This window comes from Myodes glareolus, chromosome 22 (genome assembly GCF_982192425.1).
Source record: "Myodes glareolus chromosome 22, mMyoGla1.1, whole genome shotgun sequence".
NCBI lineage: Eukaryota > Metazoa > Chordata > Mammalia > Rodentia > Cricetidae > Myodes > Myodes glareolus.
In genome coordinates, this window is record NC_142047.1 from 48,454,272 (window position 1) to 48,481,312 (window position 27,041).

A 27,041-nucleotide genomic window follows, 5' to 3' on the forward strand; every position below is an offset into this window, starting at 1 on the left:
AGGCTGTGACAGGTCAGGGTGAGCCCTGCGGACTTCCCGTTAAGCTGATAAGTGACTGAAGCCGCGCTTTATTCCACTCCGGGTTTATTCTGACTTTTATACTTTGACGCAGAATTTCATACTATGGTCTCTGCACCTGCCAATAAAAAGCTCCCTGGAAAATAAACTGTAAAAATCAAGTTTTTAAGACACGATTTGGTTTACCTAGGAAACACAAGGCCCTGGGTTTTATCCTTAGCACTACCTCCTAAAATAAATAAATAAATAAATAAATAAATAAATAAGCATATAGAGGGGGAAAGAATGAGAGGGGAAGGGAGGGGAGAAAAAGGGAGGAGTGGAGAGGAGAGGGGGTAAAAAGACAGAGGGATGAAAAAGTCAATGGTGTCAGTTGGATAACAGAAAGGAATTAAGCTTGATTAAACCACTAGGGAGACTGAGGGTGCAAACCAGTGGTTACATACAAAGGCCTGGATTCACTCCCCAGCATGGCATCAACCAGGCCTGGTGTCACATGCCTGTCATCCCAGCACTTGGGATCTGGAGATCAGATGTTCAAGATCATCCTTGGCTACATGGTGAGTTCAAGGTCAATGTGGTCCACATGATGCCTTGTCAAACACATGCACGCACACACACACACTCACGTACGTACGTGTATATACACACACACACAGAGCTGAGTGCCAGGTCAATGTGGTCCACATGAGGCCTTGTCAAACACACATGCACACACATGCACATACATATATACACGCACATACATACACACACACAGCTGAGTGCCAGGTCAATGTGATCCACATGAGGCCTTGTCAAACATGCATGCGCGCACACACACAAACACACACAGCTGAGTGCCAGGTATTTTCTATGCACATTTTTTCTTCAAACAACTCTGATACACTGGTTGTCCCCAGTGACAGGCAATGTGGCTGCTGCTGAGGGGCCGTCTACACGCATGTGCTCAAAAATGACACAGACAGGCAGCGCAGGCCATGCCAGCATCCCGCCCCCTCCGCAGTAGTTCTGCTCATTCTCTGTCATTGGAGGGATGTCAAGGCAGCAGGAACTTAAGCAACTGGTTACATCCCACCTAGTCGAGAGCACCCAAGGCCTCTGCAAGCCTGTAAGACAGACATCTGAGTTCGAGGCTTGAGGCACGACCGATGTCTAACCTGTGCTATTCGGTGTAACCATCCCTCTCCCTTTCCCCGGGCAAGCCCTGGCCCTCTCCGTTCTCATATTGTAGACAGCGCTTCCCTCGGGGACTAGACAGGAATTTGCTGCACACCACCATCCCTGCCAAGTGTGATGCACACCAGTACACAAGCAGTGATGCGATGGGGAGGCAGATGAGTCAGCGCCACTCGCCACTCTCACAGTGCCGTCCTGTTAATTGGTCGACACATCACCTGGGTTTTTAGTACCGCAGGACAATATTCTGCTGACGGACACAGGAAATGACAGTAGGTTTCTTGGCCCCTATTGGAGACGCTATTGCTTTCAAATATCCACATAATTCACTGTGAATGTCCCCTCCGTGACAATGCAGAGCTGCAGGTGGGGACTCCACCAGGGCCTTGCCTGACTGGGTGTCGTCAGGACCCGTTGCCTTCCTCCCATCCACACTCCTGTCATCTTCGTGAGAAACCAAGTTTTTCACGGAACTTGTTCTTCGTGAAAAATAATTTGTCCTTACATCCTTCTCAGCACTCAGACTGTCTTAGCAGAGAGGACTTTCTTCTTTCAAGCAGCCCAGGCTGGCCTCAAACTCACTGTGTAGGTGAGAATGACCTTGAACTTCTGATCCTGCTGCCTCTGCCTCCTGAGTGCTGGGATTACAGGCGTGGGCCACCACATGTATGACGAGAGCTGGTGAAGAATCCAGGGCTTTGTGTGTGCCAGACAAGCACCCTATACACTGAGCCACATCCCCCGCCCTGGTCCAGTAGACTGGTTTATGGAGAGCTGAAAACGATTCCAGAGAAGGAAATGAATATAATAAATAATAACAACCTAAAAATTAAAAGTGTCACGTCCAGTCTGTAGGGAGAAAGACTTGTGACTGTAACTCTCACCCTCCCAAGTGATTCTCTCGCCTGTCAGCCAGGACTCTTGGCTCCTGAGGCAAGCCGCCTCCAACTGTAATGAGGGAGAGAAGAGGTGATGCAGTTCCCAGGACTGGGAACCCTAGTGGGAAGGGGAGTGTCCCACACCCAGCTGGATCCCAGTGCTCCCGAGGACACTCAGATCAGCACAGCTGTCAGGAGGCACCAGTCAGTTGGAACAGGAACGCCAGAGTGCCCACTCATAACCTCAGCTCCACAGGTGCAGTCAGGGTAGAATCTATCAATCTTGCTAACTGGCCTTCATAGAATACATTTCATTCATTCCTTGAGAAGTTCATACAGTGTATTTTGGTCATATTTACCCCTCCCCCAACACTTCCCAGCTAAACCCCCCTTCTCTTCTTCTCTTCCCACCCAATTTTGTGTCCTTTATTCCCCCTACCAAGGCCAGTTTGTGTTTGCCAAATGTTCTTGGCTAGATGGCCTCCCATCAGAGTGGAGTTAACTCATAAAGCTATGCTCTTAGAGGAAACTGGCCCTTCCTTTCCCAGCAGCCAACAGTTGTCAATAGCTCCTCTGCTAGGGGTGGGACTACCGGCGAATCAATCCCACACCAGTTATGTTTTAAGGGGTTATTTATTTTGGGGGGTAAAACTTACATACACCATAAACCGTCAGGAAGGGAGCCTAGTCGCTGGAGCAGGAGCCTGGAGCAGGAGCCGGGAGCAAGCACCGGAACCAAGAGCCGGAACCAAGAGAGCCTGATCCGGATCTGCTTCTCTTTTTAAAAGAGAAATATACCACGCCCCAGTGGGCTGGTATTTCAGCAGCTATTGGCTGACGGAGTGGAAGTCGCTCCCCGCTGCACTGTGGGCTCGTATTTCAGCGACTATTGGTTGAGGCAGCGGAAGTTACTCCCACAACATGGGACCTCATTCCCAGTTCCCTCTCCACACTGGAATTTGCTCAGGTGTGAGCTCACAGGGGTCTTGCGTGTGCTGTCACAACTGCTGTAAGCTCCTGTGTGCAGCTGCCCTGCTGTATCCAGAAGACGCTGTTGCCTCGAGTCCCCCACAGCCTCTGGCTCCTACTCTCTTTCCGCCCCTCTTCCTCGATGATCACTGAACCTTAGGACAAGGGGTGTGGTGTATACGGTCTCCTAGAGCGTAGCATTCTGCAGTTGCTTTTTCCTCTATGCCTTGACTAGTTGTGACTCTCTCTGTATTGATCATCACCAACTGCAAATAGAAACAGCTCTGATGAGGATCGATAGAAACACTAATCTATGGGTATGATAAGTCATTAAGAGTTGATTTAACATTCTCTGCCATTTAGCATAAAAACGGTAGTAAGTTATTTCCTAGGGTCTATGACCTGTCTATCCATAAGTTATTGGCCCAATAATAGTGCCATGTATGAATTCGATCTGGTAGAGCTGGCCTTAAATTCAATCAGAAAGTACTCAGAAAGTACTTGGTTATTCCCATGTCATTCATATATACATATATATATATATATATATATATATATTACACTGTACCATTGGGCATGTCTTGACAGGCCTTGACTAGGCTTCTTTGCCTGGTATCAATTTTATTCTCAGACATGACCTTGGCTTTCAAAAGGACTATAGCTCTTCATGCCAGGGAAGTTCCTACCCACTGCTCCAGATGAATTCTGGGTCTCTTTCTGACTTATCCAGGGACAATCACAGTCCACACTTGGCCAGTCACTGGTAGCTGGGCTAGATGAGTCCAGGGCACCTGCTACATGGAAGCCCAACTGGTCCCTGGGAGTGGCAGAGTAGACATGGCTCCCTGGACCAAAACTGAGGTGACTCTCTGGGGAGGTGAGACAGATGTGAGCAAAGCATGACAAGAAATGACACCATGGGCCCTGTCTGTGGGTTTTGGAAGTATCTAGAAATTTGCATTGTTTTAGTGATTCGTTCCAAGTGCCATAAATATGACTTTCCTTAAAAGATAGATTTGTATGGCTGACAGAAATACTTTATGGGGGGGTGAAATTGACACCGACGGTAACGAGCAAAGCATGGATACATAAAATCACCAGGAGGCCCACTTCTGAAGTGACTGACAGTGGCCTCGAGTATTTCCATGGAGGGGGTGATGGTGAGGAACCTTAGCGTTCCACACCTATCCAGAACGTTCTACGTGCTACCTCCCCCACCTCTAACTAAAGCTGTTAACTTTCACCTATTGCTATGTGTTCTCAACTGTCAATCTAGGAAGCCCATTTGGGGTGGGTATTAGTGAGGCATATGTACGTGGTCATGTATTTCTGGCATGCATGCTCGTGTGGATGCAGGTGTACATATATATGTATAAGAGCATGCAGATCAGAGGTCAGCCTTTGGTGTCCTCCCTTACTATCCTCCACCAAAGCTTTGGAGATGGCTTCTCTCACTAAGCACAGAGCTCACCAATCCTGCAAGACTGGATGCCCAGTGAGCTCCAGAGAGTCTCATGTCTGTCTCCCTGGTGCTGGAGTTACAGATCTGAGCCATGCTGCCAGGCCTTCTTATGGGTGCTGGGGATCTAAACTCAGGTATTGATGCTGCACTTTCCCCAACAAGGCATCACCCCGGCTCTGAAGAGAAGGTTCTAAGCCATGCATGAAACTACCTGTGAGAACCCATAGCACCTATGACCATCAGAAATAGCCCTAGGAACTATTGAATACTCACAAGTTAAACAAGCGAGGCCTTTGACCCCTGAGCACCCACAGCTCTGCTTGTTTTCCATTGAGTGACTTTCCCAGAAAAGATTCAGAAGCTCCTCCTTAGTTTCACGTGAGAGGACAAAGAGCACACCCACCCTCTCGTGTCCCCAGTGAGCACAGGCCCTGCCTCTCGTCTCTCACTGGCGTTTGCCCACGGCCTCTTTCCACTTCTCTCACCCTCTTGAGATCAAGGAAAAGCTGGAGTCCGCTCCCTCTGCCCATCTGCTCCTTCCCTCCTTTGTAATCTCAGGTGCCTGCGATTTGCTGAGCAAGGGCTTTTCAGCTCAGCTGGGCTAAGGCGGCTATTCGCTCAGAGAGGGGGTTTTATGGCTATCATTTGGTATATTTCCTTGCTCACTCATGCCTGCTTTTGCTCATAAATACCCCCACCTCATCCCATGGAAGATAGGAAATGGAGCTTTATCGGCCCGAGTTCATGCTGGCATAAATATTAAATTCATGTGATAATCACAAGGCCTCTTCCTCCACTGTGCTGGGACAGACAGTACGGTAGCTGCTGTGAAATCTCTCTTCGCACCAGAGGTTAACAGTCCCTAACTCTTTTTTTAAGGTTTATTTTATTTTGATGTGTACATATGGGGGTATGAATACAGGTGCCCAAATTGTACAGAAGAGGACCCTGGATCTGCTGGAGTTACCCGGCAGTTGTGAGACACCCAGAGTAGGTACTGGGAATCAAACTCAGGTCCTCTGCTGGAGTGGTATGCACTCTTAACTGCTGAGCCATCTCTCCAGTCCCAGGAGCTCCCAAGTCTTGATCAGAGTCTGGGGGTCAGGATCCTCCACTTCATCTTTTCTGACCTTACCCTGGCAAGGAGAGCCAGGGATTGCTGTGAGCACTTGGTTCTCGTTTTCAGGGATCTATGCTTGCTTTGATGGGGAGGTAGAAATTGAACCCAGAGCCTGTGGCTCTTCACCACTAGACCTTGGCCCCTCGTCTTCCTGCAGGGGCGGCAGCATCCTTACAAAGGGTTTCCCATAGTGACTTGGATGTGTGGCTGACCTTTCCTGCTGCTGACAGAAGCAGATGAAAGTAGATTCTCTGCTGGTGAGGGCCAGCAGCTTGTTATGTCATGGTGCTGACCAGGAAGTGGCACATTCCAGTCAGAAGAGGGGCTAAGGTTTAACACTGCAACCCACTTTCTCCAGACAGACCTCCACCTCCCAAAGAGTCCACAACCCCAAAAACAGGGCTACCAACTGGGGACCAAGTGATCAAGCACACGAGCCACGGGGACAAAAGCAGAAGAATTTAGAAGTTCATCGGGTGGCTACAGGGTGACAAGCAGGCGTCAAAGCAGGAGGACCTGGAGAGGGGAGGGCTGGGTCACAGTTTCATGCTGGGTCCCAATCATCACCCAGGACATACATCTAATTGGAGAGAGGCTATGGCAGCCAAGAGTTGAGCCGATGCCACCCGCTATGAGAATAGTCAGGCTGCCCTGCTCAGTGACGGAGTAGCCATAAGGCTATTGTTACCCAAATGAGGAGGAAAGAACTGTTGTGTAGTGTGAGGGAGACAAATGTGGCCATTTATCAATCCGTGGCTGCTCCCCTCCTAAAGATATAGCAGATAGTAGCACAAACCAAAGAGGCTCCTTCATTGTAGCCCAAGCAAGCCAGAGTCAGGTCCTGCTGTCCTGAGTCCTTATGCAGGGAACAAGTTTTATGCAAAGCCCCAACATCTGGTCAGACCCTTCTTTCCAGTTCTAAGGCATTTGGAGACTGGGTAAAGAGTGGGCAGGCTTTCTGTGCCATCTTCCTGAATAAGTTTACTGAGGACCAACAAGATGCCTGGGTAAGGAGAGGCACCTGCCTGACAGCCGGCGTACCTAGGTTCAATCCCTGGGACCCTGCTGGTGGAGAAAAACAACCGAGTCCTGCAAGCCATCCTCTGACCCCCACAAGCACAAAGTGGCATGTGCTACACATGCATGCACACACACATACAACAAACACACACACACACTAAAATATAAATGCGATTTTAAAGGTTCACTCATGGAAAGCTTATTGTGAACACAGCCACTTAAGATGGCTCCTGGTTTTCACTCTGCAGCAGCCGAGCGAATCGTTGACTCAATTTTAGCCCACTGGGGACCCGCTGAGGAAGGCCAGGTTCCTAAATCACGCTCCTGACAGGTGCCATATTTCTGAGCCCCGAGCTAAGCAGTGACCTTCTGGTTTCACAGTAACTAGAGCTGGGTGACACTCATAATGAACGGAGTCCATTGAGCCTTCTTAAAATATGGACAGAAACTGAAATCAGACGGGAGTGTCATTTTGAAGTGGGGTACCAGAACCAAGTGATCAATCTCCCGTGTGGTGATGCCGAGGCCAAAGGCACAAAGGTCTCTCCCTCGGTGAAGGGTTATAGGGTACCTGCATTGGACAGCCTGCCCCATGTCAAGGGCCAGACTTCGTGTATGATACAAAGGTAGTCGCTTCTGAGGAAGATGTGGTGTCTCAGCCCCACACCCATGTAAGCAACTGCTTGAAAAAGTTAACCCCATCTTGGTGACTCCTCTGGCTCTGCGTGTGGGTCCACAGATCCAACTCCAAGCTGCTTCTCAGTAAAAGATTCCCTCTCCAACCACCAATCATAGTGGCCTCTTCTGCCTGGAATAGTCTCCTCTCCCCAGACCTCATGGATCAGGTCCTCTTTTTGTTCCACTCTTGGAGACTTTCTTGATCACTCACTAAAGGATCCCTCCTTCCCCCAAAACAGTCTGAGTCTAAGGATACATGCCTTTACCCTCTTAAGTTGCCGAGGCAGGAGGATGATCAGTTCAAGGTTGCATTCAGCTATGTGTTGACTTCTAGCACAGATATTGTCTCTAAAGGGGGTGGAGAGAAAAGAAAAATCTCCCTCCAATTTCTCCTCCACATCTCTGGTCCATCCCTGTTGCCTCCTGACTCCTCCTCCACATCTCTGGTCCATCACTGCTGCCTCCTGACTCCTCTTCCACATCTCTGGTCCATCACTGCTGCCTCCTGGTCCCTCATTCTATATGCTGACTTTCAGAGCACAGATTACTCTCTTAAGTTATCCTATTGTTATACATGTCATCATGGCCTCCCTTCCAGAATATAAGGTTTATGAGCTCAGGATTTTCCAGCCCAGTTCTTTTGTGTACGAGCTACACTACACATGCTGCAAGAAAGGATTGTGGTTAGGCAGGTGGATACGTACATGCATGTATGATTGCGTGTAAACATATGTTTGCATGAGTGGATGTATGCATGGGTGGGTGGATACATGGATGAAGAGAAGTGAACAAGTTCAAACTGGTTCCAGCTGGAAGGTGTTTCTCCTTAGTTCAGTCCTCTGTGACTGTATTGGAATCTTCCCCCCGTAGTCTCCCCCAAGAGTCCCCAAACGCTCTCTCTTAGATGCCTGCACCTTTCCACCCTTCTCTTCTGCCCCCCAACCTCAGGAGTGTCGGCCTCCTCGGAGGACAAGGTCAATGGTAGACAGGTCCCATCAGCCAGGTTGCTGGGCAAACACAGCTATGCCTCCTCCACAGCAGGTCCAAGAAAGACCCTATAGAAGCTGCCCCCTCAAGATGACCTTTGGACCGTTGGACCTGCTCCAGGGTCATCACACCCCTGGGACGCCCTCTTTGACTTCACTCAACAAGTATGACTTTCTCTCTAGTCCACACACAGTCTCCTAAACACATGTTCCCCAGTCTAAAGGACAAGCTAGATGCATGAACAGATGCTTTAAGTCTAAGAGCCGTGACAATAATGCCACCTGAGGTGAAGGCAAGACAGTGTAGCAATGGTCTCTCTCAGAGTCTAGGAGCAGGGAAGGGACATTTGGGCAGAGGAAACAGTATCAGCAAAGGCACAGAGACTCAAAAGACTTAGCTCTGGTTGACCTGCTGTGACCCCTTAATCTGTAGGCAGCGTGGCTCCTGCTGGGCCTGACTCAGAGGCTGTTGTGATCCACCCAGTGTTTAAAAAGCTCAGAGACAAGGCATACGTCAGGGGAAGAAGGAAGGGACCAGGAGGCGACACAGGAGTGTGTGTGCCCAGGCTGAGGCAGGTGAGAGGATGAAGAGGCAGGGGGTGTTCATGCACAAGAGGAAGTGGAACCAGAATGCTCTGGGGGTCTCTGTGATGGGGTCAAGAAGAGCTGGGCTCTTCTTCCAATCCAGAAGGTTCCTGGCCTTCCCACTTATCAGTCACCACTTTCATCACTGTGATCAATTAATTACCTGAGAAGCAGCAACCAAGGTAAGGAAGGGTTTGTCCCGGCTCACAGACCATCACAGAGCTGGGAGGCTGGGGACCTCCACACCATGCTGTGGTGGTGGCAACCTGTGGCGGCTGCTGGCTCACATCTCAGCTAACCAGGACACACAGATGAAGAAACTGTAAACCTCAAGGCCTGCCCACTAGAGATCCACTTCCTCCAGCCAGGCCCACCTCCCAGCAGTGCCTTCAGCAGGGACAGTGTTCAGACATGAACTGTGGGGGATGGTGCACATTCAGTCTGCAGGGCAGCCCCTCCCTCAAGTCTAATACATGTGGAGCCAGAATACAGGCTTAGAGACGCTTCGAACGATAGGAGCCTGTACTCCTCCACAATCCCACATGACTGTGCCGGGACCAGCTTCACCAAAGACTGTGAGGAGCTGGACGCTGTAGCACATGCCTGTATTCTCAGGAGACAAAGACAGGAGAGTCATCGGGGATTTGAAGCCAGTCTGGGCTACATAGTAAGAAGCCATGAAGGATGTGAAAAGTCTCAGAGCCTCCGGCCCCTTCCTAGACCCACAAATCAGGGTGCAGCGTCACGGCCTGGGGACATGCACTTCTGAGCCTCGCAGGTGACTTCAGAAGCCACCATCATGGATGCCATCACAGGGCTGCCATCATTAGCATTATAGAGGAGAGCTAAGAGCAAGCCGCTCACTATCTGCACCGACACCCCCCAACACACACCGGGCAAGCCTGGGGTCTTACAGCTCAGGACCTGTGAGGCCAGCATACTGGCCCCCCTGCACACTGACCACTGATCTGCCTCACTCACCTCTTGATCTGTGGATACCACAGCCAGGCAGGGGACAAGCAGGGGGGACAGGTCCTGAATCCAGGCTGGGTGACGACAGAGGTGTTAAATGCAGATGAGAAAGCCACCCTAGTCTAGTCTAAAACAGAGGCCGTGGTACCCCTGCCCGGCGTTGTCAGGAAATTAAACGGCTGAAACAGTCACACAGTGACGGACCAAACATCCGAGTTTGGAAACAGCTTTCAGGACTAATTTCTAATGAGACTTTTGAAACCCTAATTTTCCATAGCAGAAAATCAAGTCATGCTCATTTATAAGCCGTCAGCCACAGTGAGATGGGGAATATTTCTTCCCATGTTGTCAGTTAACGTCTCTGAGCTGGTCAGAATACAAAGTAGGGTGGCGGGGCCATCAATCAGCTCTCTGGGAGCTGATAAATGGATACGGTTCAAACCTAGCATCCACATTGGCACTGAGAGCATAAATCGACTTCTCGTGATTTTACTTTGAGAAAAAAAAAATTATCCTCTGAAGCCAGAGCAAGCGGTTGACAGAGGCATTCTTTTCTGGGCTATTTGTTTTTTCTCACCTTTAATGGCCATCTTTTCAGTCTCCGCACTCAAGCCGTGTGTAAAATGCCCCACGTCACAGAGGGGAAATGATCAGGATTTGAATTTGTGTCTGCCCACCAGGGAGGGTTTTGCAGCCTTTTTGTTCATCCATGAATAAGGATAACTCTGGTAGAGTCTCATAATATATGAAGAGTCAGAAAGCAGCGGGGAGGCCATCATTGAGGATGCCCTTCATTTAATATATGGGGAAACTGAGGCTTTGGAGGGTAAGTGATATGAGCATTGCAGGCCAGAGTAGTGGAGGGCCTGGGGTATTGGTCTGGGTTCAGGAGACACATTCTCTATGGCTGTCTTAGTGTTAAAGCACCTCAGAAGGAGGGAAGCTGTCTGCTGACCCCATCTGGAAACAGTCCCACACCATGGTGCTCGGCCCCACATGTCTGGGTGGAACAAGGTGGCAGCAGAGCGTGTGGCTGAGGTCTTCACCTCGCTGCACACAGGAAGCAGAGAGCAAGCAAGGGGCAGAGTACTGATGAAAACCCCCAGACACTCCACGCTGACTCACTTCCTTCAGTTTCCACGGCCTTCCAAACTAGCACCCCAGTATCATATTCAAACCGTGATATGAACCCTGGCTAGGGGCCAGCGCACAGCAGCCTGTAAAAAGCAGGTGACAATGGGGGGTGAGGGGCATCAGTCAAAGTATCTCTATGATTCAGTATCAGAGTCATCTGGAGACAGTCGCGGGGAAGGGTTATGTTTGTTTGCCTTTAACAACTCTGGAAACTGTGGGAAAAGCCACCTCCTTGAAGGAAGGAACTTGCTTATGTAAAGCAGCCTTATCGAGATACAGTCCACCCACTGAGGGAGACACCTGTCACCCACAACCTGAGTTCAGTTCCCTGAGCCTGCGGGATGGAAGACGAGACCCAAGTCTCACAAGGTGTTCTCTGACCTCCACACATTCACCGTGCGATGCCTACCACCAGCACACACAGACTAAATAAATAGATAAATAAATAAATAAATAAATGTAAAAGGAATATTTAAGGACTACAAGTTAATGATTTCTAGAATGTTCCTGGAGCCACACAACCAATGTCACTATCAACTTCAGCAGTTTCCTCTCGCTAAATAGATCCTCTGTGCCCATATTCCTCCCCCGGCCTCCCAGACCTTTGCTCCGGGCCATCACTCACCCACGGTCTGTCTAGCCTATTGGCAGGGTCTTGGTGTTCCTCAAAAACGGAACCGTACAGTGTGTCATCTCCTCAAGGCTCTGTGGCAGAAACATGAACCTTTGAGGAGCCACGGGGTCTGGAGAAAAGATACCTTCCTCTATTTTTTTCCCCTCAACCTCATATGATTCTTTTTGTATGTTCTGAAATGTTAAAAGGCTTTTACAGCAAGTGCCCTTTCAAGCCTTCGTTCACGTTTGACTTGTCACTCTCTGGGTCCTGTCTCTCTGGCATAGAGTGTGACATATCTCTCCTCGAAGATCTCCACATTTGTGGTGGATGCTCGCGGGAAGCCCGTCCCTGTTGAGAAGGCAAACACTCAGCCCTGAAAAACCAAATGTCAGCGTGGGGGATTTGAAAAGTCAAGCACATGAGTAAATTGACATTGGCGCTCCGAGAGGCACTGTCAGGTCCAAAGGACAAGGGCTCAGAATAGCTACCCAAGAAAGCCCTGTGTCTGAGACGCAAGGCCGGGGGACGCCACAGGCTGGAAGGACTGCTTGACCACTTTGCGCACCGGGCAGATGAGAGGCTCTGGGGATATCAGAATGGGGTGAAGAGACGCCAATTCCCAGCCAACCCCTCCCTTGCTATAGCTCACAGTTCAGTGCCGCTTTGGGGACTTGCAACTGTTTTAATCATCGGCAAAAAGCACTTGAGGAGAGATACTCTCCCCATGCTCTCCCCATGTGGCTCACACGCTTGGGAACTTGATTATGCACAGAGCCACCATTCCCTCCAAGGGGTTGGCTATGCAATACCTCGTGGGTGGCAAAAGACAAGGTATGAGAGTCCATAGTAGGATGGAGCAGGGCACTGGGCAATGAGCATCACTCTGTGTCGCTCTGAGCCTTACAGTGCAGCCTAGAAGTTCCCACATGGGAGCCTGAGGAGAGGCGCTGGCTGCCATTGACCAGACCACAGCCTGTGCCCAGAAGCAGATGGCTCACTACTCTGTGTGTGTGTGTGTGTGTGTGTGTGTGTGTGTCATTTTTATAATGTAAACACTTGTAGGTTAGAAGGGCTGGAGAAGTATTCTGGCATATGATTGTTGATATTGCTTTCTCTATTAATATTTTTACACTTATTTATTTGTGTGCATGAGTGTGTGTGCACGCGTGTGCACATATGTGTGGATGCCATAGTAGTCATGCAGAGGTCAAAGGACAGTTTTGAGGTCCAGTTCTCTCCTTCCATCTTGGGGGTTCCAGAGGCTGAAATCAAGACATCAGGCTTGGCAGCAAGCGCCTTTACCCTCTGAGCTGTCTCATTAGCCCTTGTTTTCTTTTAAGTAATAAATATGGCATTCTCATATTGGACCTACTGTTTATATATAGTTTAGGTCAGGCTGGCATAACAAAATACCATATCGAATGGATGGTTTCTACCAAGGAAATGATTTTTATATGCTCTTGAGGCTGGACGTTCAAGGAATGCTGCAGCCCATTCCTTCCTGCCAGGGGCTCTGTTCCTGCAAGTGAGCTTGCTCCTTCCTGCCAGGGGCTCCTTCCTGCCAGGGGCTCTGTTCCTGCAAGTGTTCCTGCTCCTCACTGTGCGCAGATGACACGTGCATTGGTGGGGCATAGAATACAGGTGACAGAAAGGGCGTCTCTGGTATCTCTTCCTATCAGGACACTAATCCTGTCAGCTCAGAGGTTCACACTGTGGCCTCACTTAGCTTCTCTAGAAGCCCATTTCCAAATACATTCAGGAACTGAATGGGTAGGGGTGGTGCTTCTTATCACCATTGGGAGGCTGCTTATGAATCTTGTGACCCCTGAGTTTCCTGAACCTCAGAAGTCCCATGAGCAACCTGAGTCTTATGTGCCCCTCCCCAAAGAGGGAGAGTTCCGGTAGAGGGAAGTAACCCCATAGTAGGCAGAACTGATACTTACAAAGATGGGTGCAGGGGATGTTAGCATGTCACCTGTCTGCACCATGCATACACCAACTGTAGTGGCATTTCCTGACCAGCCACCACCATTTCAGACAGTCATCAGGCCATATCTGCTAGGGTGTGGTATCTGAACAATGCGCCACTGTCTGGGTAACTAAACATTTTTTATAACAGTCCCTTAACTTCTGTATAACTTTTCTCTGAGAGGTAAGGATAGTGAAGGCATTGTTAACACTAGATGCTTCTGCTTAACAAGTAAGTGGGAGTGGTGTTTTAGTCTCGGATGGTCACAATATGAATCTGTGCAGTCACGTCTCTAAAAGGTGCTGCAGAACAGGAGGGATCCACCCAGCTTTAACCCGGCACACTCTTCATGTCTAGAGACTTCCCTTCGTGTTTCATTAGGCTAAACTATCAGAGGAGGAGTTTCTGAATCAGAGAAGGTGCAGCTTGGAGGATTTTCACTTCCATCCTGCTAGAACGTTGGTTTATCAGTTGTTAAACAGGACAAGCCTCCTTCTGATGGCTCCTGAGATGTTAACTACAGATAGATGAAAGGTTCAAGACAAAAAAAAATACAATGATATCCTCTTTTTAAGATTATATGTATTCTATTTAAAGGTGTGTGTGTGTGTGTGTGTGTGTGTGTGTGTGTGTGTGTGTGTGTGTGTGTGCACATGCACGCACCTGAGTGGCAGTACCTGTGGAGGCCAGAAGAGGGTGCTGGAGAGATGGGAGCTAGAGTTATGCACTGTTATAAGCCCCCAACATAGGTATCAGAAACTCGACTGGGTCCTCCCTGAAAACAGTATGCCCTCTTAACTGCTGAGCCATCTCTCTAGTCCACGATAGCCTCTTTAGACGATAAATAAAAGTCCAAAGAACCACCTGGGTTCATTCCGGGTTTCTTGTCAGTCTAAGGGAAGTTGATTCACCCAGCAAGGATACATTCTGCTATTCTAGGCTCCAGACAGAAAGACATAAAAATAAGCATCTTACGCAGATGCTCCCAGAGGCTCATGTGAGATCTAAGTGCCCTGCGATGTGTAGTGGATGCTGGGCGGCATCAATGGCAAACACGACTCCTCATGTAAACTGAGACAGTCAAGGTTAGGGCTCTAACAGGTGGCCTTTGTGGACTCTACCTAGCCAACAAATACTTGATTTGACATGAGAACCAGGCCTGAGGATGGCCGAGAATGTGGCTGAGGCAGTGTCCTTACTTGGTGTTTGCATTTTAGAGGACACTGCAGCGAGATATGAATAAACGGATCGCTGCAGGGCCAGTGTGGTCACAACATCCAGCCACCTCGGTCTCCTCTGGAGGGGATAACTCAACGGGATGGTTCGCAGAAGACTGGGTCTCAGTGGTATGCACGGGATTGGTTGGGAGGTGACATTTGAACAGAAGTGTGGACAACCCAGCCCAAAAAAGGGGAGGGACAGGCATTCCCCAGTGGAGAGGAAGAGACTCTCAGGCTTTGAGTGGGAAACAGGTTGGTGGGATGTGAGCAGGGGTCTACCACGGAGCCACAGCTCCCCGCTGGTCTGTGGGCTGATCCCAGGGCCCTCTCACGTGTGACTTTTTGCCCATTCACTCATCTATTTAATGTCACCTCCCACTGGTTAAGGTCTCAGAAGGACCCAGCCTTGGCTGGTCAGAACCTTGTGAAGAAAAGGAAACCCAGCCTCTCTCAGGAGCCCCGCATCTCCTGGACAAACTGCAATATTAAGCTATGATGTTCGTCTTAAATGTCAGCTTGCTGCAACCTAGAACCACTGAGAAGGGAGTGTCAGTTGAGGGACTGTCTACATCAGGTTGGACAGGGTGGCATGTCTGTGAGCAGTGTCTTGAATATTAATTGGGATGGGAAGTCACGCCCTGAGTCTGGGTGACACTCTTCCCTAGGCTGAGCCCTGAACTGTATAACTGAAGAAACCTAGCTGAGCAGAGACGCGAGCATGGGTGTGTTTGCTTCCCTCTGCTCCTTACTGTAGAAGTCATGTGACCAGCTGTCTCAGGCTCCTGCCACTGAGAGTTCCCTGCGATGCAGTGGAACCGATAGCTGAGAGTAAGTCCCTCTTCCGGAGAGGCTGTAGGTCGGGATGTCTTATCACCGTGACTGACATGAAGCTAGAACCCAGGCAGCTAGGACCGTGGGTGAAGGCAAGTGTGTGCAGTCAAAACTGACCTCCCTGCCAACGCCCCACCCCATCCAGTAGAAGGCTACTGGATGTGTTGGGCTGAGGGCACAGCTGCTGTGCACTGCAGGGGGAAAACCTTGGAGCTTTCACAGAGCAGGTATAGACTCACAACTTGAACCATGGACCCCAGTCATGTGTTCCTCCTGAGTCCTCACCACTGAAGCCCCCAGTCACCCTTAGCCCTCCAGAGCCCTGCCATGTCCCTGCCCCTATATCCGGCCTCCCCCGTCCCCAGAAGCACAGCATCTGCTGGTCACTGCTTAGACCTCATGGTGAGAGTGCACCGCCTCAGTCACGCATCCTGCTGGTCCCAACCGCCTCTCGGCAGCCTGCCAGATTGTGTCCACTGACCTTCAGTGCACAGAGCAGGTTCAGCCATCTATCTTCCAAGATGCCCAGCAGAAGGTGGGCTCGTTAGCACCTTCTGGAAAGTGCTAAGCCTCTGCTCAGCTTGATATCTGATGGGTTCTAAGGGGCAGGAGCTGGCACAAAGCCATAGGTGTCTATTAATCAACTCAGTAAGATCTCAGAACAAACACAGACCAACATCCCTGCTGGCTTATGACCCATCCTCTCCTCTCCCAGGGAACCTGCTGTTTTGAGAGCCTCCCTGAGGAACAGACCCAGCCAGACACCTCCAGGCCATTAGTATCAGTGAACTAGGGATAAACATGACCTACTAGCAGTAGAGATTAAACCTGTATGGAGAGGACTCACCAGAGCCGTGTGCTGTGGACAGAGGACTGTGTCCCTCCAAAACACAAGAAAACAGACCATTTCTATTATTTTAAGGTGTGGGGGAGAGGAGTATGTGTGCGCATGTGCGCAGAGACCAAAAGACTCTGAAGTCCTGCCTTCCCACTTTATATGGCTCCTCTGCCCCAAGTTACAAATTCAAAGGCAGAACTCACCAATAGCCCTTAACCAAAGAGGACAGCCAGGACAGAGGGACAACTCCCAGTAAGAACTGAAAGCCAGCCAGGTGGTGTTGGCCCATTCCTTTAATCTCAGCACTTGGGAAGGCAGATGCAAGCAAATCTCTGTGAATTTGAGGCTAGCCTGGTCTATAAAGCTAGTTCCAGGACAGCCAGGGCTACACAGTGAAATCCTGTCTTCAAAAACAAAAAGAAAAAAAAAAACTAAGAATCACTCAGAATGGGAGACGAAAAACGAAGATTTCAGAGAAAAAAAATAGATAAATTTGGGTTTTGTCTTTTCTTATTTATTTTTAACCCAATGTCAGGCTTTTCTCATTGTGAGAACTGATGGATCAAGGACTGTTGCTTTTACTGTCATTTTCCCACATCACACTGCACTGCCAACAAGCTGTGCACCTATGAAGTAGCTATATCTTCCCAGACCTCTTGGGGGCTTCACCCACCTTCCAAAGCCTCCCCTGACCTTCTGCTACTTGCTGCCTCCTCTGAAGCACCCACAAACTCCTCACCCTCCTCCCTTTGTTGATTTCATGCAGCCGCTTGTCCCAGGTTTCCTTAGGATTCTCGAACATTCCCGCCATCATTCTGAACATCCTCCTGGGTGCTGGGTGCCTGTGTCTGGCGGAGGTGGACACTGTGTTGGTGTTGGTCTGATCCTGCAGGCTGTTTTTGTCCCTCAGAGATTCCTTGATGACTCTGCTAACCAAGAAGTGGCCAAGACTCACAAGGTTTAGGGGTTTTGAGTTAATTCCAGACACAGCAAAGGAGTTCACTCATGCCCTGCAAATAGAATATTCAAATGCAGAGCAGACCCAAGGGACTCATTCATATCTGTGTTCCTAGGCCTAAGATGTGTCCGCCAGCATGAAATACAACGCACAAAATACAGAGGAAAAGAGGGCAGGTGAAGAGAGAAAGGGGTGGGGGGAGAGAGTCTGCTGGCAGGTTGGCCCATGCCTATGACCCCAGCAGAGTGAGGGAGGATTGCCTCTCATTTGAGACTAGCTTTGGCTATGCAGTTAGTTCCAGGCAAGCCTGGGCTAGAGTATGGGACTCTGTCTCAAAACAAAACAAAAACAATACATAATTGTTAGACAGATAGAAGGTAGATAAGCCAGGCAGTAGTGGCACACACCTTTAATCCCAGCACTCAGGAGGCAGAGGCAGGCAGATCTCTGTGAGTTTGAGGCCAACCTGGTCTACAGAGTGAGTTCCAGAACTGGTTCCATACTTTCTGAGAAACTCTGTCTCAAAAAAAAACAAACAAAAAAGGTAGGTAGATAGATAATTACTTATAGGCCATACATAGAGCAACCCTAGAAACCCGGCGCACATCACAACTGGGGAGCCAATGGCGTAGGATGCCCAGCCCATGTGACCTGCTCTAGACAAACAAAAGCAGGTCCAAGCCTGGAAGACAGAAAGCCAGGCTGGAACCACAATTCTGCCAACTAAAATCTGCAGGGCCTGGACAAGGACAAAGGGCTCTGAACCTCTGTTCCCTCTTCTGCAGCACAAGGGAATGGTCCGCTATGAGGCATCTTTGGGGGGCAGGGAGGTTTATGGACACGTGCTCCTACTTACAGGTTCTGCAGGAAGCAAATACTGAGAATGGAAAATATTCGTCATTTGTGGCTTATTGTCGGGAAAGTTGTTCTCATGGCCCTTGCTGTGAGTGTAACCAAATAATCATTATGTAATAATTAACATTCTGTTTCCTTATTAGAGTGTATACTAGTTACTTTTACCACGGCTGTAGCAAATTATCTAACCAAAGTGACTTAAGAAAGGAAGGTGTATCTGGGCTCCTGGTTTGACGGTGCAGTCCATCACGGCGGGGTGGCAAGCGCGGAGCAGGTGCTCGCTCACATTGCGTCTCCAATCAAGAAGCAGAGAGAGATGAATGCTAGCACTCGGCTCCCTTCTCTTTCTGGTTAAATCCAGGATCCCAGCCCATTAGACAGTGCCATCCATTAGGGTTGCTCTTCCCTCTTCAGTCCCCGTTTTGGAAACACCTCACAGAGACACCCAGAAGTGTGCCCCCACGGTGATTCCAAATCCTGTCAGATTAAGTGAAGGGGAGCCATCATATGTGGGCGGCACTCATCGGGGTTCTCTAGGCAGTTCTGCCACCGTGTACCCCAATCCTTGTCTTTCCTCCGATTTTCCCGTCTTGCCCTCTTCTTTGTAATTGTCAGTTCGCCCACCCTCTGCGCTCCACACTGCCTGCACCAGGAGCTGGCCCCTGATCCTGGCTGGGCCTTCCAGTGCCAACACCCACACGAGGCCAGGGCTTGGCAGGAACTCAAAGCATGTCCGCAAGGCTACATTACGTACTGAAATGAGCTCCGTTCCTAATTTGATTCTTTTTTTCCCCTGTAACAAGCAAAGTTCACATTACGGATAAATTGCCCGGAAATTTCAATTTAATAAGGCATATGCGTTTTTCGGGTCCAGAAGCACAGAAAACATTTTGCAGACTGGTATTTTCATACTGAAAGGTTTATTAAAAGGACAGCTTTGAAAATGTCAGAAATTTACATAGTGTGTCCAGCCAGTTGGCTCCAAAGGGCTGATTTAACAAAAGTACTCAAAAGTCATGACGTGGAAGAGCCTGTTGTCAGGTGGCCTTGAGCTGGGTCCCCGGTGGGTCAGGGAGGAAGTCCCTGCCACTCCCAGCTGTCAGTTTGGATCACGTGGGCAGTGTGAGCTGGCACAAGTACAGGACTTGGCAGTGTTTAGCAATAGGATAACCCTTAGCCTCTGTGTCCATGGGGTGTGTTCTCACCAAAAGTAGCAAGCAGAAAGGGGTACAGGCACACCTGTCAAGGTGTCATGGAAGAGGCGTCAAATAAAATAGACAAATACAGGAAAACAAATAAAAATGATCCCAAGAAACAGGTAAATAAGTATGGACAGCTGATTACTGTCCTCTCCCTCCTTCCCTCTCTCCGTGTGTGTGTGTGTGTGTGTGTGTGTGTGTGTAGGTGTGCCCATAAACATATGTACACATGTATGTAGACATGTATGTAGATAACAAAGGTTGGCAGCAGGTTCCTCTTTCATTGCTCCTCACCTTATTTCTCTAAGACGGGGTCTCTTACTGAGCCTGCAGGGGTCGGATAGAGAGCCCCAGGGGTTTTCTTTTCTCCATTCTCCTACCTGCCCTGCTGGGCTCAGAGACACACACCAGCACACCCAGCTTTTAACGTGGCAGGGGCAGCTGAACTCTGTCAGATCCCACGTGGTGAGCAGCCAGCACTTTACCACCTCAACCATCTACAACCCTCACCTGGCTACTTCTTTTAATATTTATTGTTATTGCATTTAGTTATGTCATGCATGCACACCTGAGTGTAGATGCCTACAGAGGCCAGAGGCATTGGAGCTCTGCAGATGGAGTTACAGGCTGGCAGTTGTGAGCCGCCTGATGTGGGCACTGGCAAACCAACTGGGTCCTCTGCAAGAATAGATGCTCTTAACTGCTAACCCATCTACCTAGCCCTTATCAAGGTCTCATTATGCAGCCATGGCTGACCTGGGGCTCCCTATGTAAACCAAACTGGCCTCTGAGTCACAGGGACCCACCCACCTGTGCCTCCCAAGTGCCAGGATTAAAGGGGTGTGCCACCACATCTTTCCTCAACTGGGCTACTTTTCAAGAGAGAAAAACACGAGAGCATAATCGTTTAAAACCACAGAAGCCCTGGCTCTCCTTAGACCCCAGGCATCTCAGGCTAACTAACACTGGCATCACTATGGCAGTGTGGCTTCTGAGATCATGATTCCATGCACTGATTTCCGCCCAACGTCTCTGGACACAAAACAGCAGGGCACCCTTGAGTTCACTGCGGAATCGTAGCTTCGAAAGACAAAAGTAAATGACGTCAAGAGAAACAAACAGCGCTGCTGGCAGGCAGGCCAGCCTGAAAGCTGGAGCGCTCCATTCCGTTTATATTTATGTTATAAACCGAGTTGTGTGGTGTGGGTATAAAATGCGGTTCATTTAAAATACTCATTATTTTAAGTCTGTTGAACCACAAGTCATTCCTGGATCCGCCATGAGAAGCAATTGTCACCTCTCTGGATTTTTCCCTCTGCACAAGCATTCCCGCTGACAGAGAATAAAACGCAGCCAAGGCACTGAAGGTGAGGTTGGTGTGCATGCCTCCACACCCAGCACTCGGGAAGCGAAGGCAGGAAAATGTGAATTCGAGGCCAATGTGGTTTACATAGTAAAACACTGTTCCAGACTCCAATGGTTGAGACAAAGTTCAGTGGTAGAGGGCCTGCCCCAAGAGCACAAGTCTCCAGGTTCCATCTGACTGTGCATCATTCACCAACCAGGTACTGGGCTTGGCTCTAGCCCTTAGCATGAGGACCAGACAGTGTGCCAAGTAACGCTGGCCCTGGAATCCAGTGTGGCAGCGCTGAATTCAGTCTCCACTGTGTCTTAGCTGAACTACTTTTGGCAAACCACTCAACTTTGGTTTTGGGTGTTGCTGTAACTTCAGAATAAGGTGATGCAGTTCTGTTTGGGTTGTTGTGAATCACAGGGCAGATGTGTGTCACTCAGCGAGTGTAGCCCAAAGTCGGGCAGAGATATAGAATCCTGGCTTGCTCTAGTCAGCTCTAACCTCATCCTCACACCAGACAGCTTAGACAATGGCATGGTGGCCAATCTGCAGAGCCCACATTAGGCTGAAACCTGTGTCGGATGATAAATATCTCCAAGTTATGGCACAGGGTGGCTGAGAGAAGCTGTCAGAGTGGCTTTTGAAAAACAGAGGTTTGGCAGATGCAGGTATAAATCACTATCGGATGGAAGGCTGGTGTGGTAAGGCAGTGTTCTTGGGAGTGAGTCTCTCGTTTTAAGGAATTCTGAAGTGACCATTGAGGTAACGGGAACGGCACTGGCCTGGAGCACTCTCTCCGTCCATCCCAGCAGGGCCACCACTGTGGAAGCCTTGCTCCCAGAGCTCTGCAGTGTGGGACAGTCACAGGACATCACGTGCAAGGTGCACAGTGGCTTCAGGCCCTAGTGAACTATTGACATATCCACAGTCTAAAAGCCGCCTCACTCTCAGATGCCCTGTGTGGAGTCTGAGACTCGCAGGAGCTTCTCCATATGCACAGACCCTGCCACCAGCCATCCCCAACATACTGAGAAAGACGCAGCAAAGAGTATTGCCCTACTGGCCTGGACACACTCGGACGTCCTCTAGACTACACCTTGGTTTCCTTATCTGTGAAGAGAGCAATAATAACACCAGGCAGGCAAGCCTGGTGTGCAGACCGGCAGACACTGTGTCAGTAGGATTGTGCCAGGCCATTAGAAGTCTCAGTGTGATGGAGGAGGCTGCTGTAGTAAGCGCAATTATTTAAATGGGTGCCACATGCCAATGCTGTCACCGAAGAGACAAGCAGAGAGATCAGCCTTGGGTAATCTTTTTATATTTGCTGCCCACTTTTTTAAGACAGTGTTCCACTGTCCAGGGTCTCACAGATTAGGCTATCTGGCCTGAGTCCCTGGGATTCCCCGGTCTCCATCTCCCCAGAGTTAGGATTGAAAACCCATGTTACCACTCTGGCTTGTTTTTTTCCAAGGGTTCTGGGGATCAAAGTCAAATCATGTTACCAACTGAGCTATGCCCCCGCCCTCTGGTGCCCATTTGTTGCCCATGGGACAAAAATTGCCCTGAGTCTGCAGCAGTCCCAGGAGCGGGACCTGTGACTGCCAGCAAACATGCTCATAGAAATGGCAACCTAAGGATGCCTCTGACCCGAGTGCTCCCTCAGCTGCTTGTCCTCCCCATTTGTGTGTCCCCTCCTCCTCTAACACCGCCATCCACCCCACCTTGGTTCAAGGGTGGCAACTTCTATGATGTTGCTGAGGTTATCCTGGCTCAGGGGCAATGGCTACTCCGAGCAGCCGTCTGTCCTGTCTGTCCCTTCAACACAGCATAGCCTCCATCTGCCCCTGCAAGAAGTGTGCACCAGGGTGTGCCCAAACAGCCTGGGCTGCGGCTGAGGAGGACGGCTGTGATCTCAGCCTCTCTGAAAGCCAGGCAGATCCTAAGAGCCTCTTCCTCTGAGGTCATCACCAGTAGGAAGGAGGCATGCCTGTCACCTGTGCAGCACAGAGCATGCTCAGAATGGCTTAACAAATGAGCACCTGGAACTGAAAGGTTTGAGGGTTGAGCTAAGCACGGCCTGGCACTTAGCCAAGGAGCCAAGGCCCCATGCTCATTACATACTTCTTGACTCTAATTGGAATACAATCTGATGTTTGGGATTTTTTTCCTCAGGTACTCTGTTTACAAGGACCCAGCAGGCTGGCTGAATATCAACCCCATCAATGGAACTATTGATACAACTGCCGTGTTGGACCGGGAATCTCCATTTGTCCACAATAGTGTGTACACCGCCCTGTTCCTGGCCATCGACAGCGGTGAGTTGCTTGGAAAGGACTATCGGCGTGCACTCGTCACTTTCAGATGTGTTAAATTTTGTATGACTTTTCTGATACATGTGTGGGGTAGGTACATGGAAAGGAAGGACGTGAGTGGGAACAGGGAAGCCATTGCTACATGCACATTTATCCCGTCAATGGTATTCCCATCCCAAGGAATTTCAGTCTTTGTAGAAGGGCAAATACGTCCACCCAGGGATCAGAGGGGAGGGCTGCTGTGCTCTCTCGGGGATGGGTCCCAGGTTAGGAGGCCACACTGATGCCATTCATCTCAGTGTTGTGTTCTCACCTGCAAAGGAGGTTCTGGGATAGAATGGGAGAGGATATCGCTGACCCCAGGAACTGAGTGGCCCCTATGGATTTGCCCTATTATGTCGCAGTTTCATGGAAAGACATTGGATCCTCCCAGTCAGTCACTGCATGGTAGCAAAATGCTGCTCCTTCAAAGGCTAGGAATTCAGTATCCTATACCAGACCTCGTGGTAGATGCTGGGGACACAGCGGCGAATGAACTAGGACCTACCTCCTGGAACAAGCAGAGCACCTCGCACCTCAGGCACTCTCTGCTCTCTGGGGATTAGACTGTGGGGCAATAGCAGACAGAGTCCTTAGAAGACATATGCTCATCTGGACAAGATGAGGACTTGGCCCAGTCACAGAAGTGGATGAGATCAGGATCTGGAAGTTGTTGGGGAGGTTGAGAGTGCAGAGCTGGCAGGGTTTGCATGAACTTGTTACTGGGGTCTCTATCAGACTGCGTGTTTCCAAGTTCAGGGTGTCTTCCAAGAACTGAAGTAGTATGTGTAGGCAACCGAGCCACAAAAGACTCAGAAGCAAAAGGGCCTCAGGGTGACAGTTACGCCAGAGCTGTCTTGGCCTTCCTTTTGAGGGTTCAGAAGGAGGAAGAGTTTGTTCATGGATGGGGTACGGGTTTTGTTTTGAATGGCAGGCTTGGACTATGGGAGATTTCATTAGCAGTCAATGTCCTTTCCTATAAATGTATCTGATCACGATTATATTCATGACCGATCGTGTATATACAGGAGGCAGTAAATAGAGGGTTCCCCTAAAATTTCACTCAGAGGACACACGTGAGCCAGTCCAGTGCCTCTAGTTCAGGATAGATCTCAGAATGTGCCTGGTCGCAAAAGGGGAGTTACCAAGAGTTTCTAAGGAATTAAAAGTTGAGTGATCAAGTTACTTTGCTTAGAGAGAGGGTATGTTCAGCTCAATACAGATAAAGTTTATAGATTTCTGAGTATATTGTTAGAAAAGGGGTAAACGTGTGTATGCCTGTATGTGGGGGTGTATGCTGCATGTGTGCTGCATATGTGTGTGCATCTACATGTGTGCATGCATATATGTATACATCTGTGTGGCACGTGTATGGTGCATACATGTGTATGGTGTGTCCATTGTGTGCATGAGCATGCATATGTATGCATATGTATGTGTGTAAATCTCAATGGTTCAATGGACTCTCCGATTACTAAACTTTCCCTACACTTGCCTACCTTAAGCTTATCCCAAGGGCAGGGATCAGGGTTGGGGCTAAGCTGAGATGTTTTTGTATCAAATACACACACAATATCTCTTCCTGGATTTTTTTTTATTTTACAGTTTTGCTTTTGAGAGTTAAAGACTGGGTTTTGAGTCTTCCTATGTCAAGACTCTTTATGGCCTCTTTGTATTTACCCATGGCACTCAGCAATAAGGCATGAACTAAGAACTTTCAACCCATCTCTCCATGCTGGGGCCCATGTATGAACCAAGTGTGAGGACACACATGGTACAGATGCGTCATCAGTGGCATACAATAGAGTGACATCAGCTCTTGAGTTCCACCTGGAAATGCAGAGCTAGCAAAGGAGTCAGAAAAGAGGCTGGGTGCCCCTAAATATGCTTGCTGCCAAGCCTGGGGACCCAAGCTCATTCCCAGGGACTCATATAGTAGAAGGAGAAATAACTTCTGTAAGTTGTCTTCCGACTTCCACACATGTGCTGTGGCACACACATGTACATACATGCACACAGGTAAATAAGCATACACATGCACGCACTCATACGTGTGCATAGGCACACACAGGCACGCACACATGCATACGAGTGTAATTTTTAAAAATGTAATCTCCAGAATTATATTGCCCAGTATGGAAGTAGCTCAGAAGTGCACCCCATGCTTAGGACACAGAAGGCCCTGGGTTCAATCCCCATCCCACAACAAAAGGATAAAAGATTCCTCTTAGGTCACCAGTTTCTTACCTTTGGCTTTTTTTGGTCCTTAACACTGCTGGGATTTTCTATGTGGCTGAGTAGCTGTCTAGTTTTTAAGGGCACCCTATAACCATGTGTTTCTGCAGAGGGGGCGTGGTCTTGCTTGTTTTCTCACAGTACATTACACCCAGGGCACTGTGCAGCCTGTTGAACTCTGTGACTCAGTTCCATGTAAACCTCCTTACTCCTGCTTTGGAGCGTTACTGTGAGGAAAAAGACACCAAACCCTTCCGACCCCAGTAGACGCCACATGCGGTTGGCTCGGTATTAGGCACACCAGATCAGGGCGGGGTTCGGGTAAAGAAAAAGCAGGGCCGAGACTGATCCTCCTGCACCCTAGAGAAGTCCAGCCAGCAGTGGACTCCCGCCTCACTCTCTTAATCCTAACATCAGATAAGGAAATTCGAAATCTGTAGTCACAGATGTTTCCAGAAGATAGACACGTCTGCAAAGGTGTGAGCAGAAAACAGGCTGGGATTAATTACTACACAGGACTGTAGTGAGGGATGATCTTATGAACACAGCCCCGGAGAGTTGGAGAAGGAAGGACACGCCCACCTGGCAGAGGCCTTGTTGATCAGAGGGAGCTGTGTGTAAAGACTGCTTTGACACTTGCTGGAGACTTATCTCCGCTTATTAGGATTATCTGGGGGAAACCAATTTATCCAGCACACTAACAAGTGTCTCAGCTTTATCCAAAGTGAACACTTACGTTTATTAATTTTCTACAAATTCAGTTTATTTGATGGAATGAAAGAACAAGGATCTTGTCATTTAACGCCAGGAAAGCTAAATCTCCAAAGCTGATTTCCTGCAGACGGAGAGTCACCCCGGAATTTGTGCCAAAATATAGTGATAAAATGCCGGGCTTCGGGCGGTGCCAGGTAGGATACAACCTTGCTACAAAACCAGAAAGTTCCAGAAACACCCATGACCTTTGCTGTAAGTGCATCAGAGCTACAGACACAGTCAAGTCAAAGGAACTACACATCAGAGAGAGAGGAGCTGGTCGGAAGACTGAAAGGCAGCAAACTTGTGGGTGTGGTTTGGGATTTGAGTCAGTCATCCCCTCTCCTCCGACCCCAGGAGAGAGGGAAAGAAACCAGAAACACCTGTAAGAATCAGATGGCGCCAGAGGAGGAGAAGCACACTGCAAACTTATGCTTTTCCACTATGATTTCCTTTTCTGCATATTTTTAAGTTTTTATTCATGTGCATGCACACGGGGTTGAATGTGTATGTGAACATATGTACGGAGGATCGAATGTTTTTGTGAGCATATGTGCTGAGGATCAAATGTGCATGTGAACATATGTGTGGGGAGCAAATGTGTATATGAACATATGTGTGGAGGATCAAATGTGTACATGAAGATATGTGCGGAGGATCGAATGTGTATGTGAACATATGTGCAGACAGTCGAATGTGCATGTGAACATATGTGTGGAGGATCGAATGTGTATGTGAACATATGTGTGGAGGATCGAATGTGTATGTGAACATATGTGTGGATGCCCAGAGGCCAGAAAGAGTCCTGCATTGCCTGAAACGGGAGTCACGGAAGGTCGTGAGCCGCCTGACAGAGGTGCT

At 49.1% G+C, this 27,041-nt stretch overlaps 1 protein-coding gene across 1 annotated transcript in view; it reads left to right on the forward strand.

The window, feature by feature from the left end:
- Nucleotides 1-27,041, forward strand: part of Cdh13 (cadherin 13) — a 969,028-nt gene that overhangs the window by 913,674 nt on the left and 28,313 nt on the right. The window contains exon 11 of the mRNA XM_048437368.3: nucleotides 23,014-23,156. Within this exon, the coding sequence (XP_048293325.2) occupies nucleotides 23,014-23,156 (143 nt within the window). The remainder of the gene's footprint in view (nucleotides 1-23,013; nucleotides 23,157-27,041) is intronic.